At 34.2% G+C, this 15,117-nt stretch overlaps 1 protein-coding gene and 1 pseudogene across 1 annotated transcript; both read right to left on the reverse strand.

Moving 5' to 3' along the window:
• Window positions 1-1,002: 1,002 nt before the first annotated feature.
• Window positions 1,003-7,846, reverse strand: LOC138313940 (prenylated Rab acceptor protein 1-like; annotated as a pseudogene).
• Window positions 7,847-10,987: 3,141 nt separating this feature from the next.
• LOC138313942 (uncharacterized) lies at window positions 10,988-11,428 on the reverse strand. The gene has a single exon (XM_069254170.1). It carries the CDS (start codon window positions 11,426-11,428, stop codon window positions 10,988-10,990), a length of 441 nt encoding a protein of 146 aa, XP_069110271.1.
• Window positions 11,429-15,117: the final 3,689 nt, after the last annotated feature.

Genomic DNA, 15,117 nt, shown 5'->3' on the forward strand with positions numbered 1-15,117 from the left:
ATGATTTATAGAACCCCTTTTCTTGTGTCTCAAAATACAAAATTGCAGTGGCTACAGTATAGAATAAACCATCATATACTTACAACAAATGTTCATCTTTTTAGATTAGGTATTACAGAAAGCCCTTTTTTGTTCGCTATGTAATGATGAAATAGAAACTATTGAGCACGCATTTTGGAACTGTTGCAAAATTCAAGAGTTTTTACAACACTTTGGAATATTTTATTGATGCTCTGCTAATTCCCTTTAGATTTAATAAAGAAACATTGCTTTTCGGATTTCATAATAGAGTAACAAATAGCGAAATTGATAATGAAATAGTTCTTATGATTAAATGGTATATATATAAGTCCAGATGTCTAAAAACACCATTATCCATCACAGCTTTCATAAATCATATTAAAGATCAGTACAATATTCAGAAATTTAATATACAAATTAGTGATAATAAACTGAAAGTTAAATTTGACAGGAAATGGGTAAAATGGCAAAGTTTACTAGAATTATCATGATTACTTAAAAAAAAATAAAAAATAAAAAAATGTCATCATACCTTTCTTTCTTAATGCGCTTACCAGGTATATTTTTCCAAGTAGTTGACCACCATAGTCTTTTTTTAAGCTATATAATTTAATCTAAATGCTTTTCTAATGTATATTGTTATGTTTTGTAAAATGTAGTTTTAGTGTTGTCTTTTGTGCAGTGTTTTGTTTATATGACTATATGTGTGAGGAGTATGTGTGTCTTTGCGTGTGTGGGTTTTTTCTCTGTTTGTTTGTGGAAGTATGATTGATATAATGTTGTGTATTATACATGTATGATAAAATGGAAAATAAAAGAAATATAAAAAAAAAGTTTTAGCTAAGTCCCACCAGTGGAATGGGAGAGAACTTAAACCTGCACAGCGCCTATTTACAAGACTGCACGACGGACGATGATGGTACAAGTACCATGGCAGAAAGTTCACACTCCTAAGATCAGATGACAAAAAATTCCATACAATTTATGTTTTTTCCTCTTTTATTTTCATTTTCCCTCTGATTCCCACCTCAACACACTGTTGGACTGATCTGTGTCTGTCAAAAGACATGGCTAAATGATTCTTTAATTTCTTTTGTCCAATAATAGTTTGTGCTTAATTCAAAGGAATTGTTTTAAAAAAATAGAATATTTCAAAAATATGAACAAGTTCTATCCATCAAAAAACCATTACCAAAATTCAGAAGTATTATTCTTATATTGTCTTTATCATAAAACCAACAGAGCAATATAGAACAGTTTTTTTGGTAATTTAATAGTCTATTTTTAGTAACTTTTTTAATCGAACAGCTAGAAAGCATTCACATGTACCACGTCACATGCGGTTTCTTACACAAATGAAGAAAAATATGGACTTGTCTCAGCTATTTTTACAACTCAACTTTTCACTAAATTCTCTCCACTCATAGCATTCAAACAGAAGGTTCCAACAATAGACATAAAAATAATTATAAACTGCATTTGCATGACAGTGTATCTCCCTCATAATAAATTAAAGGTATAGCATATATATTATAAATTCTATATATACATCATCAAGTTTGAGTACATAACATAAATGAAGATATATACAAAAACGTACAATATTACAATAATGGTATAAAATAAATAACCCTTTGTGCACATGGACAAATATACTTGTCTCTTTAAATTGAAATTTACAAAACTTTTTTAATTCTGAGTAGATAGTGACACTACCTTGTAAAACGATTGCATGTGACTAGGTCTTTTTTATTACTACAAGCGATGTAAATAAATGCTTTCATAAGAAAACCATTTTAATTTGGCAGAACTGACAGAAGTATGGGTTACCAATTTGATTAGTGATAGATACTTAATTATATGTAGTCCAATTAAATTTGCTTAATTTTATTTCACATTTTTTTGAAATTTTTTTCATACTTTTATACATTTTTTTGCATAGTATAATGAAAATATGGCAAGTATTCTTCATTGTGCGATAAGAGGTGTACATTTTTCTCTTTTTAGAGAGAGAGAAAATCAATAGAATAAAACATCATTTTACATTTTTATGTACTGTATTCAACCCTATAAGTGCCCCTACCCTCACCTTTTTCAGGTCTCATTTTCAATTGCCCGGCATAAAAAAGAGCAAAACTGTATATGAGCACTTGTTAGGTCGAATACAGTATTATATGGTTATCTGTATTGAAAGTTTAAACAACTGACATATAGTGTTCGTCTAATATATTACATATATTGCTTGAGATTCCCTATTCAGTATCCATGTACATGTAGTTGTTAATGTCAATTACTGCCGTTCTATCATAAGATTGCACGATTGTGTCACAGTACTAGTGTATCGACTCACTGTAGTAGATTACATCGCTACATGTTACAGGTGAAGTGCCTATGTAACACGCATTGTGATTGGCTGAGTTGATCTAAAAATAGAAGAGAAAAACGTGTGTGCACAGTAAAGCTGTTTTTTTAGCCTGCCATGCTTGGTCTCATTTTCTTCCGATATTCGACGAATTTAACAACTTCTTCACTGACCTTTGTTGGTGTCATGATAGACCGAACACGTGGAAGCAGAGAACCATGTTGTTCCTCGCACAACTTTGCGATGTTTCCGACAGGTGGATTTACAAACGTCGGCCGCTTTATATATATTTCCATAGGACACCCCCATGCCATCATTGTACATTTTCACTACCCTTTCGCGTACTTTTAGATCGGTTCGTGGCTTTGAGATGTCGACATAGGATCGGTTGAGGACTGCTTCTAATTTTGGCTGTGATCGGTTGAACCGCTTCTAATTTTGGCGCAATTTTAGCGAGAGATTAAAATAGTAACGTAACGTTACACATGTGCAAACACACATGTATCTTACCGGTAACTTATAATATGCACGCGTTGGCAGCTTGGCGATCGACGATTTTTTAGTACTTCCACACTTTTTTTATTCAGTATAAAGTTCAAATTCAGAGTTAAATTGACATTTTAAATATACCTTACCATAATTATGAAACTGAACAGTTGTTTTAGCAGATACTTTCTTCTTGACCTTCATATTTATTCATTAACGGTACCAGTATTATCATGTTTAAATCAATATTATGTATTCTTCTGCAGCTAGTATAACCTGATTGTGTGTTATCTCTTTCCATGTTTGATTTTTTTTTCAATCATCTTATTTATATATTTACAACAGCTATTTCAGGAAACTCTGTCAGTCAAGTTCGTTACATGTGCTAGGTGTCCTACGGAAAAAACCACCCAACAGTCATGTATATTACAGCGCGAATTCTATATATCAGCGTTATTTATTTTTACAGCGTAATACTTCTATTTTACAAATATTAATTTTTCAGATGTTTATCTATGAACATTTGTAATTGTTTCGATGTACTTACAACGTCCCGATTGCACAAATAGGTTGCATTGTGTAACGTTTATTTATATACACACTTCAGCCAATCACAACGCGTGTTACATAGACACTTCACCTGTACCATGTAGCGATGTAATCTACTACAGTGAGTCGATACACTAGTACTGTAACACAATCGTGCAATCTTATGATAGAACGGCAGTAAATGCATGCTTCTTTTGATCACTTTCCTCAAATCAACTGAAGAATGGCACTATTATATTTTTTTCATTTCTTTCAGCATTATACATGAGACATGTATCTGCTTTTCAGTGTAGGAATTAATTTTAACAACCAAAACCTTCTCAAACAGAAAAGATTACCAGGCTACAACAAATATGAAACACTGCTGAATAGTAACTCTATCACACAACTTCATCCATCACCAGATCAATGTCCTCACCATCTTCTGCCAGGGGTGTAAAATGAGGCATGCAGCATGATCACGAAAAATGAGGCACCTAGAAAATAAACAAAATACGTGATAAAGTGTGAACCTGTAAGTATATAATTATATCATAGATATTTCAGATTACAAATGCTCACATTTTTGAGTATCATATTGCCTGTTCCTGTCAGATATTTGTATTTCTATAATTTTGTTTGTACCGATGTATTGTCTACGGGTAATCTGCTGCTGTTTAGGTGTAGTCTATTTTAAGAGCATGCATTGTACCCATTCGCAATTTGGAAAATTCACTTCGCAGAAAATGCAAGACGGAAAAGGCCCTTTTGGGGTTCTAATAATTCTAAGCAATCTGCCATTGGCGTATGAGAATATTGATAGGATTGATAGACATTATAAGTAAAGGCCATACAATGAAAGCGAGATTACAATGATTGAATTTGGTCTTCATTTCTTAATTAAAATTTTAAAATCAGTCCTGTATTTCAAAGTCTCTATATTGTCAGAATTTTCATGAGTTTCAGAAAAAAAATAATTTCACCATATATAGCTCACACGTGGCCCACAGAAAGCAATTTTCAGTGTGTTTTAATATTGATTAGTTTGAATTTTTTTCTGACTTTAATCAAATGATGGAGTATAAATATCAGTAAATTCTTGCAACTTTTTGGACTGATAGACAAGTGGATAGAACTTGATACCTACCAATAATCCAGAAAACAGCAGAGCCTGCACCAGCCAGCCAAAAGAGGGGGAATGAACAGAGACCTACAGCTGCATACTGCTGTGAAACACTTAATTCTTTACCTGAAAAAAAACAACATCAATATGTTAACACCAATCAATTATTGTATTATAAGTTCAAATAATAATGATATTTATTATATGGCTGTGTGTTTTGCTCGCTCCTGATAGGCTGAAACTACACTTTCCCGCCATGATACAACATGAAATCCACCAGAAAATTCCGAACTATGCATTGTGACATCATCCCAGGTTGATATAAGATTCCAAAACCCCCAGGTCGTACCCAAATATAGATATCTTGAATTGTGATGTCATGTAAAAAGACGTTACAATCACTTCACAGGTTGATATAAGATTCCAATGGGTCCAGGTCGTACCCAAATATAGTGTAAAGGGAATTTCCGTGACGTCAAATATATCTATTGTGACGTCATCATTCAGCGAGATGTGACAGAGAGCAGCAGGTTTACTGGAATCAATGTGACCCTGCCAATGTTTGTGACTACATATTTTTCATTTTTTTCTCCAAATAACAAGTAAAATGTATTACGTAGTGTTTTCTCTATTTTATCGATATTATCAGCATATATTTTTCTCTTTGAAATTTTTCAACAGAACTATTGAGTATCAGGGAGAGGGGCTGCTCAATATCATGAAGATGAAAAAAATGTACATATACATGTCATCAAATGGTTTACATCATGTAAATGCCACATAATAAAACAGATGTTGACCTGTTTTCAGGTGGATACAGTGATTTATCAACTCTCGAAAGTGACATAACTCTCGACCTTCGGCCTTGGGTTGATAAATCACCGTATCCACCTGAAAACAGGTCGATATTTTCATAATACAATGTATACTGTATCTATCTAGCTGTCACTAAAAACCTGGTACAATAAAATACTTATTCATGCTTGATTTTAATACATGATAAATGATACCTCCACTAGATAGTGTACACTTTATATACAAGGACCACATCATGTATAACATATATAGCAGATAAAGTCGATTGAATACAGCAGCAAGGACTTCTAATTCTCCAACATAACATTCTTCCATGTTCCTATAGCGATATAATCACAGTATCCATCCAATTTAAAGTGCTTCAATTAAAAGATCTCAAATAAAAAATGTGTTTTTCTGTGGATGAAGTTGCCTTTATTTGACTTTTAAAATGATGATTTGGGTGGCATATATACATGTAGTGCTAAACAAATCCTATGTATTTCCATAGATCCGTATTTAAGGACCGGAAGCACGTACCATTAAGCAAAAACGTAACACATAAGGCTGACAGCCTTTATAGTATGGCATCATAAGTATTTCATGAAAGATCCATTATTATTGATAGCAGAATTTTTTTTCTGAAAGTATAATTCAAACCTTAGCATACATAAAATTGAAGGTAAATTTAGCATTTAAGTAAATTGACTTAACATAATTAACAGCTTTATAAAGCAGCTTTAAAATCTTGCAATAATCATGATTTAAGGAATACTATAAATAGCAGGATGTGTATGAGGTATACAATAATTTAACATGACCTGATTTTTTAACATGCACTTGACTTATAAGAGGTTAAGGTGTAACTTATATTGCTGTGAATTATACTTACCCATTATAGACAGTTTCTTTTCCTGATTTTTGATGTTGATTATGTAGCATGCACCTAAACATGCGGCGATGGCGATCAATAACATAGGGGAGGTCAGTCTACAACAGTACAGAAAAGGATGTGGTGGTTACTAGATAGATTTGTTGTTTGTGAACAAAACTTACGCCTATATCAAAACTTATCATCTATCTTAATTAAAATTCAATGTTTATTATCTACTCCGAAAACTGTAAGAACAAATTTACGGAGTAGATAAGGTACATTGAATTTTAATTAGATTGATTGATCATTATAATGCATCATAAAATCACAAGGAAAACATGTCTTATTTGTACTATAAAACTATAAAACTAATTATGTTTGTTTTAAAAATGGAATGACTCCTCAATGAGAACAATAAATTAATATTGTGTCTGTATTAGCATGAATAGAAATCACATAAGAATCCATAATGTTACCTGCCTCCAAGAGACATTGTTACTTGGAATACCAAGATTAGGGTAATAGAAATCTTAAGCATACACTATTATCAATATATACCACCATAATACATACTTACACACAGAACAAGACTAATCCTAGAAAACACAAACAGGTAATTGCTTTGAAAATGTTCAATGTTTTTCATTATTCTTTTTGGAACAGGTGCAACTGATTTAGGTGTCTTGAACTTGCTTGTGTTGATGAATTCTCCCCATGGTTTGATGCCTTCCCGGGTGCGAGCCAGCCATTCCCTCGCGGATGCATTGGACAATGTCAGTGACATGATTCTAAAATTAAATAATTTGTATGCATGAATATTACAGATAATCTTAGCTTATATAGCTAATACTGGGTACATGTAGGAAGTCTTGAATTAATAATATATGTAATTTTTATTATATTCTGTAATCTTTTGTCATAAAACTAGTTGAAGATATTTAATTTTTATTATATTCTGTAATCTTTTGTCATAAAACTAGTTGAAGAAATTGTGATTTTTATAACCCTGCATATTTGCTTAAACTATGTGTACCCCTAAAAAAATATTTAAAAAAAAAAAAAAAAAAAAAAAAAGAGAGCTAGAGAATAAGGAGAAAGACAATGTTTACAGGTTTGTAGTAATTGATAAATAAATTAAGTCACTTCTTCAAAACCAAACGCCACTTATGATAAAAAATTAAAATGGGATTGAAATAAAAATTGTAGATCAAACTACAGTATAACCTGTCTATAGAGATCACCCAAGGAACAAATAGGAAATGGTTTTTATACAAAAATTTAGTTAAAGAGTGTAAACCTTGCAGACTATTTCATACCCCACAGCTTGGTTGTGCACCAGTCTATCTTTCACAGGTTTTACTTTGTTAATTCATAAAGTAATATATATTATTACATGTTGAACTTGAAGAAAAATTACACACAGGCTGTATTTTGACTGAAAAAAATTTAAAGAGTTTTTTTTTTGCTGTGACGTGTATTTTTCAACAATACAATTAAACACATGCAGTCTACACAACATGCATCAGAGCTAAGACATTTACTTATCTTTGAAACAGTCCCCTGGAAAATAAAATCTTGCTAATTACCATAGTACCGACCCACTCTGTCAAAAATTATCTTACCTATCCTTCATTGAAGACATATGGTCTTGGAATCTAAACATCACAAAGAAATAATGAATGCACAATTTCATGCAGGTATGAATTATGATTCCATTAAAGATTCAAAGTGTTTGAATCATTAAGAGGAAGGTGTTTTATTACAGGGACTACCGACAAATTTCACACATTACATGTGTATTTCCCTCACTCACCTGATTTAACAACTGGTACAAGGGTATATGAAAGAATAGGGATGAGTATCTTGCTGCATATTATAAGGCCAGAACAATATATATATACATGTATATTTTTCAGGTTACATGACAGAAAAAAAACCCATGAGATCCCAGAGGAATCTTGGCGCCCACCAAAGAATGATCTATGTCTGACAATGGAAAAAGGGATCTTTTCTTTGCTTTTCAAACTTTAATTGAAAACATCCTACATATAAAATTTGAGACAGATCGCTTCAGTACTTTTTGAGTAATAGCGGAAACAAGTACCTTCTGAGTAATAGCGGAAACAAACTTCAAATATCAAAATTCAAGATTGCAGCCTGTCGAACATCTTGTTCACTGATTGGTTTCAAAATGCAATATGCACAACTAGGGCCCTAGGGCAACCTGCATGTGAAATTTGAGACAGATCTCTTCTGTACTTGATATAGCAAAACTTCAGTTATTAAAATTGAAGACGGTGGCCTTGATTGAGTGTCAGCCATAGTGTTCAGCGATAGGTCCCAAAATGTAATATGCACAACTGTGCATGGTGCTAGGTATAGGGAACCTGCAAATAAAATTTGAGACAGATCCTATCAGTATTTTTTGAGAAATGGCGGTAACAAATTTCAACTATCAAAATCCAAGATGGCGGCCTAGCTGTCAGCCATCTTGTTCAACAATCAGTATGCACAACTAGGGCCCTAAGGGAACCTGCATGTGAAATTTGAGATAGCTAGATCCCTTCAGTACTTTCTGAGAAATAGTGGTAACAACAATTGTTAATGGACGGAAGGATGGACGGACTATGGACGAAAGGGAATTAATAACAAAAATAATGTAGGTCAGAGGAGTTTAATCATAACGATTTTCCTGTTAATTTGTACAAGCAGATGTAGAGTAGTTAAAATGTCTAGCTGACATAGTAATTAATACCACAAGTCCTCAACCTCTGAGTTAATCGGACTGGTGTTTGAATTCTACATTTATGTAGGGCAATACCGACAAGAGCACACAATAACATGCTTAGAAATGATAATATTCCTGTTAGTAAGGAACCTTTATCATAGATATAAAGTAAGTATTAATAAAATCTGTATAGACATCGCTAAAATGTTTTGCCAGTTAGTCTTCATCCATACACGTGTGTGGGGCATTTAAGTGACACGTTTTATGTTTAACATGGCGTTCTCGCTATTTCTATGTGTAAATACTTGGCAAAGATGTCCTAAGTTGTACAAGCTGATTGGATATCTGTTAGGCATCAGGTTGATGTAAAACTGTATTTCATTAGCGTCTGCAGAGACAAATCGCCACAATCTGGCATAAAAATTGTATGAAATTAGATGATTTTTTTCAGCAAAAAACGTGGGGGCACCCTTATTAGAGGAGGTGCTCTTAATAGGGAAAATACGGTATATAGTTTAGAGCAGTCATCAATATCATTGGCCTTGGTGATGAATACACTTGCCTAGGATTCTAATATAAAAGTTTCTAGCCATTAACAGTAAATGAATTATTTATGCATACAATAAGCAAATATAAATAGTATAACACAGAGAAAATAAACCAAATGTAGTCAAGAAAATAATTGTCTGACAGGTCAGGGGAGATAACTCTTTTGATGTAGGAATCCCTTTCATACTTAAGCTTGCATTCCTAACAACTAGAGTACAATTAGCTAAGTACAATATAATAAGTTTTGCCTAAAAATTTATTTTATTTTAAAATATCAAAATATTAATACGAGATTTTCATAATTGTAGATTTTTTTCATGAGTCATAACTTTAACCACCTGTTAACTTTAGGCTGGAATTGGTCTAAATCTTTACAGTATCTAGACCGAATAATCTGTCTCTCTGTCTACAGTACATACTGTACGTACAGTAGGCCTAACATTAACAGTTACAGCTGTCAAATCATTATCAGACAAGCACCAGGGCCGTTTTCGATTATGCGGTTTGACTGGTTGGACCTAGTTGTTCGTTTATTAATTAAACACGGACCTGGTAATTTTATATTGCTTTCAGACGTGCCTTGACAAAGCCCTCACAGGCCTGTATAAAAAAATGCAGGTCCATCAGGATTTATACTTGAAATAATGACTTTAACCACAGGGACTTGTAACGTAGGTTGTGAGAAAGTTTGCTGTGTATACATGTGTACTATATACTATATAAAAGGACAAGGGAACCAACGGCTCGCTTGGAAGAGGTACACCTGCCTCTACAAAAGTAGCCCTAATTCCGTCAAACATTGATAAATATGTAGTATTTTTGTACATATTTAATACCAATATATTCTTAAATAAATTTTCGACATGGAAAACACAACTTCAAACACGAAATAATATATAAACATACCTTTATTTCACTATGAACGTGGAAAATGCAGTCAGATATCACCGATGTCGTTACACACGTTTGTGTGGATATTATGTACCCCATACCCGGACCCGGACTGGAAACACCATATACCCGGTGTCTGTACACTAAACGCTACAATATCAATGTGGTAACGGTCAAGTACAACATTAGAGTCTCCATTTAAGTTAGATTCTTCAATTAATGATATATGTATCTCAAATAAAGGTTCTTCTAAGAACCTAAACCATGAAACTTAATTTATACAGAGTCTGAGTACAGAATTTCAGTGTAGTATCGGGTAAGGGCGAGTACACCAAAAAGGTACCCATCATCAATTATAATATGGCGGATTATACGAACAAGAGTCGAGTGCTGGATAAAAAAAAACGTGTGATTCCTCGCTTAGCTGTTGGATTGGATTAATGAAAGAGTTATCAGAGATAGCCTATTTGTATTTGCAATGGAAAAATATCACCAGAAAGTGAAATGAATGCATACAAAATCTGTTTTTCTTAATGATTCTTAATGATGTTTTCCAGCACAGGCTCCTTATAGATCCTCTTTGCTGGACTCGTAATATTTTTAGTTACATATTATGATTATAGTCACTTCCTAGCTGATATTCTCTTTATAGTTATTGTATTTGATTTCCTGTTCGTTCCAGTGATTGTCCAATCTGTTTTTGAAGGTGTCCAATGTCTTAGATGTAACGACATGGTCTGGTAGGTTGTTCCATATTGAAGCAATCCTAACGGAGAATGAGTTCTTCCTGATCAATGTTTTAGTATGCTGGGGGAATATTTTCAGCGAGTTTGTCCTAGTGCTAGACCTCTCTGATGTGTCGGACCACATCCTTATGAACTGGGTTGCTCCTTTGTCGTATTTCCCTGTAACTGCCTTGTAGGTTTCTATCATGTCACCTCGTACACGTCTGTAACTCAGGGTTGGGAGTTTTAACTTCTTAAGCCTCTCAGGATAAGATAGGTTATCCATTCCCGGTAGTTGTTTAGTCGCCTTTCTTTGTACTCCTTCCAACTGTTCAATGTGTTTCATTTTATATGGTCTCCAGACAACACTTGCATATTCCAGATGGGTTCTTACCAAAGATTTGTAAAGTGGAATAAATAGTTTAGAATCTAGGAACTTAAATGTTCTTCTGATCATACCGAAAATTGAAGTTGCTTTTTGTACTTTTTCGCTAATGTGTTTGTCAAATGTAAGCTCTTTATCAAATATGACCCCAAGGTCCTTTTCTTCTTCCACTTCTTCTAATGTTGTATTATTAAGCACATATCCAGTGTTCCCCTCCAGTGTGTTTCCCGACGTGTAGTGACTTGCACTTGTCCTCGTTGAATTTGAGTAGCCAAGTCTCACTCCAATGTGTGAGTTGCAGCAAATCTTCTTGTATTGACTTTTTGCTTTCTTGTGAGTTAATTATCTGGAATAGTTTTGTGTCGTCCGCAAATAAGTAAACAGCTGACTTAATCATCTCAGGCAGATCATTTATATAGATGACAAACAGCAGCGGCCCCAACACCGAACCCTGAGGTATTCCCGATGTCACTCTGCCCCACTTGGATGTTTCGCCGTTGATAATAACACGTTGTTGTCTGTTTACTAGGAAGTCTTCCAACCATGTGAGGGTTTCTTTATTGATTCCATAAGCTTCCAGTTTTTTCATCAGATGGTGATGGGGGACGGTGTCAAATGCCTTTCTGAAATCTAGGTATATACATTCTATATATCCAGGGCTCTGTCTAGGGCTTCTGTCCATTCTTCTAGGACATTAAGGAGTTGTAATGCTGTTGATCGTCCTGACATAAATCCATACTGTTTGTTTGTGAAAAGTGAATTGGCTGACATGTGTTTGGTAATATGTGTTCGAATGATCTTTTCCATGGTTTTACATAGTATTGAAGTGAGGCTTATAGGTCTGTAATTTTCCTGCAATTGAGACACTTCCTTTCTTGTGTATAGCACTGATGTTTGCCGTACGCCATGCTTTTGGGAGCTTTCCTTTTTTTTAATGATTGCCTGAACAATCTTGTAATTGGGATCTTTACAGTGTCAGCTGTTTCCTTGATTAGCCGAGGGTGTATACCATCAGGACCCGGAGATTTTTCGGGATTTAAACCTTTCAGCAACTTTTCAACTTCAACTTCATTTATTTCTATACTGTTGAGTGGTGTTTGAATGTTTCTTGGTTCAATACATGGTATTTCCTCTTCTGGTTCTAATGTAAACACACTACTGAAGTACTCCTGTAAAATATTAGCCTTTTCCGTGTTGTTGTTTGTTTTTTCTGATTTTGGATCCGCAGGATCTTTGCATAGATCTCCAATCCCAGCCTTGGTCTTACTTTTTGAGTTGACATACTGCCAGATTGCTTTAGGATTAGATTTAGTGTTTTTTGAAATGTTCATTTCAAAGTTTTTCCTAGCTTTACGTGTTGCCTTAACAACTTAGATGTACTTTCTTTACAGGTTACTGTCTTCGAGCTCCTTTATTTTTCTTCTATCCAGTTATGTTTCAATATCTTCAGAATTTAGTTCATCTTCCCAATTAATTTCCTCATATTTCTTGGTTGATTTTCAATTTCTTGGTCTGTTTCTGCTTTTCAATACCTTTAGATAATTTCCGATGTTTTTTATACCCATATGTCTTAGTGTTAGCATTGAAAGTCAAAGACAATACAGCTGAATCTTTTTCCCCAGGGGACTTTGGATTTCGAGGTCTCTAATCATGTGCTCTTCATTTGTGATTACCAGGTCAAGTACGTTCGGATTGTCCTGCTCCTCTCCTTCTAGTAGGCTTGTTGATGTGCTGCCAAAGGTTGTTTTCTTGGAGGCATTTCTATAAACTTGTATTCTCTAGAATTTGTGTTATCCCTTTTGTATTCCAGTTGATCCAGTCTATAGCCGGGTAATTGAAATCTCCCATCAGTAGGTAATGTGAAAACTTCATACTACTTACCTCTGTAATGAGTTTGCACAGATTTTCGTTATATTTATGTCTATACCAGTGTCAGTTTGACCTGTATATGAGTCCAATGAGCAGCTCATCCTTACCATTTTACTTGTACTTTCACAATATGTGTTCCTGAAATTTGGTGTGTTGTATGTTTGTCACTTACACACACAGGGACTGTTACCGAAAGTGAAGTGGACATATTATATCATTTCATACCTCATTCCCGTGTCATTGTCAAGATTTTTTAGTAAACATAGGTATTTTGAACCGCTGCCTCTATTAAAATTTCGGACTGATTGTTTTCTGTTGTTTTTTGAACTTTGTTTTCTAATGTGTGGTTCTATATCCCTAGTTCGGACTTCAAATTCCTCCTTCTACCATTTTTATTTTTAAACTGGTCTGCATTTATATAGCAGTCATTTAAGTTTTTCAACCAGTTGATCCAGTCTATCTACACTATTTACATTGTTTTGGTTCTGCCCGAAAATCTTGTTTAGACACTTTTTTGGGATGTTTGGTTATTCTCCTTGCCCAGGGTTGTCTCCCTGGTCCTAGATGTACTCTGTACCAGTACACATATTCCCCGATGGATTGGTTCTGAAATTTTTTGTTTGGCTTCTTCCCCACAACTTTTTCTCTTGATTCCTTATTTCTGCTTTTGTCAGATCATATATTATTTCTCACATTTTCATATTCCCAGTCATTTCTTTAGCTTAACCTATTGTTTTTGAAAACAATGTTCTTTCTTGATCTCACCGATTTACTTTTTACTCTTTACTCACAATATGTGTTACTGAAATAGTTTCGGGGTCTGTTTTTTTCCCATCATCAGTATTCTGCTGTTGCCGAATAATTATCATGTGGACTTCCTAGTCTAGTTACTTTCACAATTTTTTCCATCTTCTTTGGTGATCTTGCATGCAAGGTCAAGTTTTTTGATAAACTTCATTTCATGGTCCTGGCGATTGTATTCTGAACTCAATATTACATTCCTCTTTTGACTGTATAAATCAGGTTATTTTCGCATGTTATTTTTTTTCTTGATTTTCTGTGATAATGTTCACCAGTGGCGACTTTTTATTATCCTTGTTTTTCACTACCCGTCATTGGTTATGTTGCTGTAGCCGAACTGTTCTGTGCTCCAAGTTAAGTTCTCTTACCTCTTTCGATTTATTTTTCTCATTTTTTACTCATTTGTATAGCAGCTGCAAGTTTTTTAGGGATCATTTCATTTTTCTAACTGTGTATTCTGTTTTCATTGTTTGCAACCACCTATTTCTGACATCTTTTTTTCGATTTTCTCCGTATTATGTTGTTCCTTTACGATTTTCACTGCATTTTGCAAAACCACATGAGTTTGACTTTTCTAGCATGTACTCTCTCTTATTTAAACATTTTTTATTATACAAGGGTTGTTCTTTATCGTTGGCACTCCAGGACTTTGTCGTGGTTTGGGTAGTTATTCCCCTCCACGACATGGTTTGCATGTCCATGCATCATTTTTTTCATCACTGTTGTACATTCGACGCAATCAACTATTTCTGATGGTGATTGGGTCCTTTCTGCTTTTTGCTTTTTGGAGCTGATTGGCGCCCGCGGCCGTTTGTCATACATTTTGGGTCCCTGTGTCCTGCTTTCCGCCGATTGGTTCTCCCATCCTGAAGGTTTTTCATATTCTGCTGTTGCTTATAATTATCATACCTTCCTAGTCTAGTTACTTTCACAATTTTTCCATCTTCTTGGTTGATCTTGCATGCAAGGAGAAGCTGTTT

The sequence above is a fragment of the Argopecten irradians genome, unplaced genomic scaffold, assembly GCF_041381155.1.
Source record: "Argopecten irradians isolate NY unplaced genomic scaffold, Ai_NY scaffold_1093, whole genome shotgun sequence".
Taxonomy (NCBI): Eukaryota; Metazoa; Mollusca; class Bivalvia; order Pectinida; family Pectinidae; genus Argopecten; species Argopecten irradians.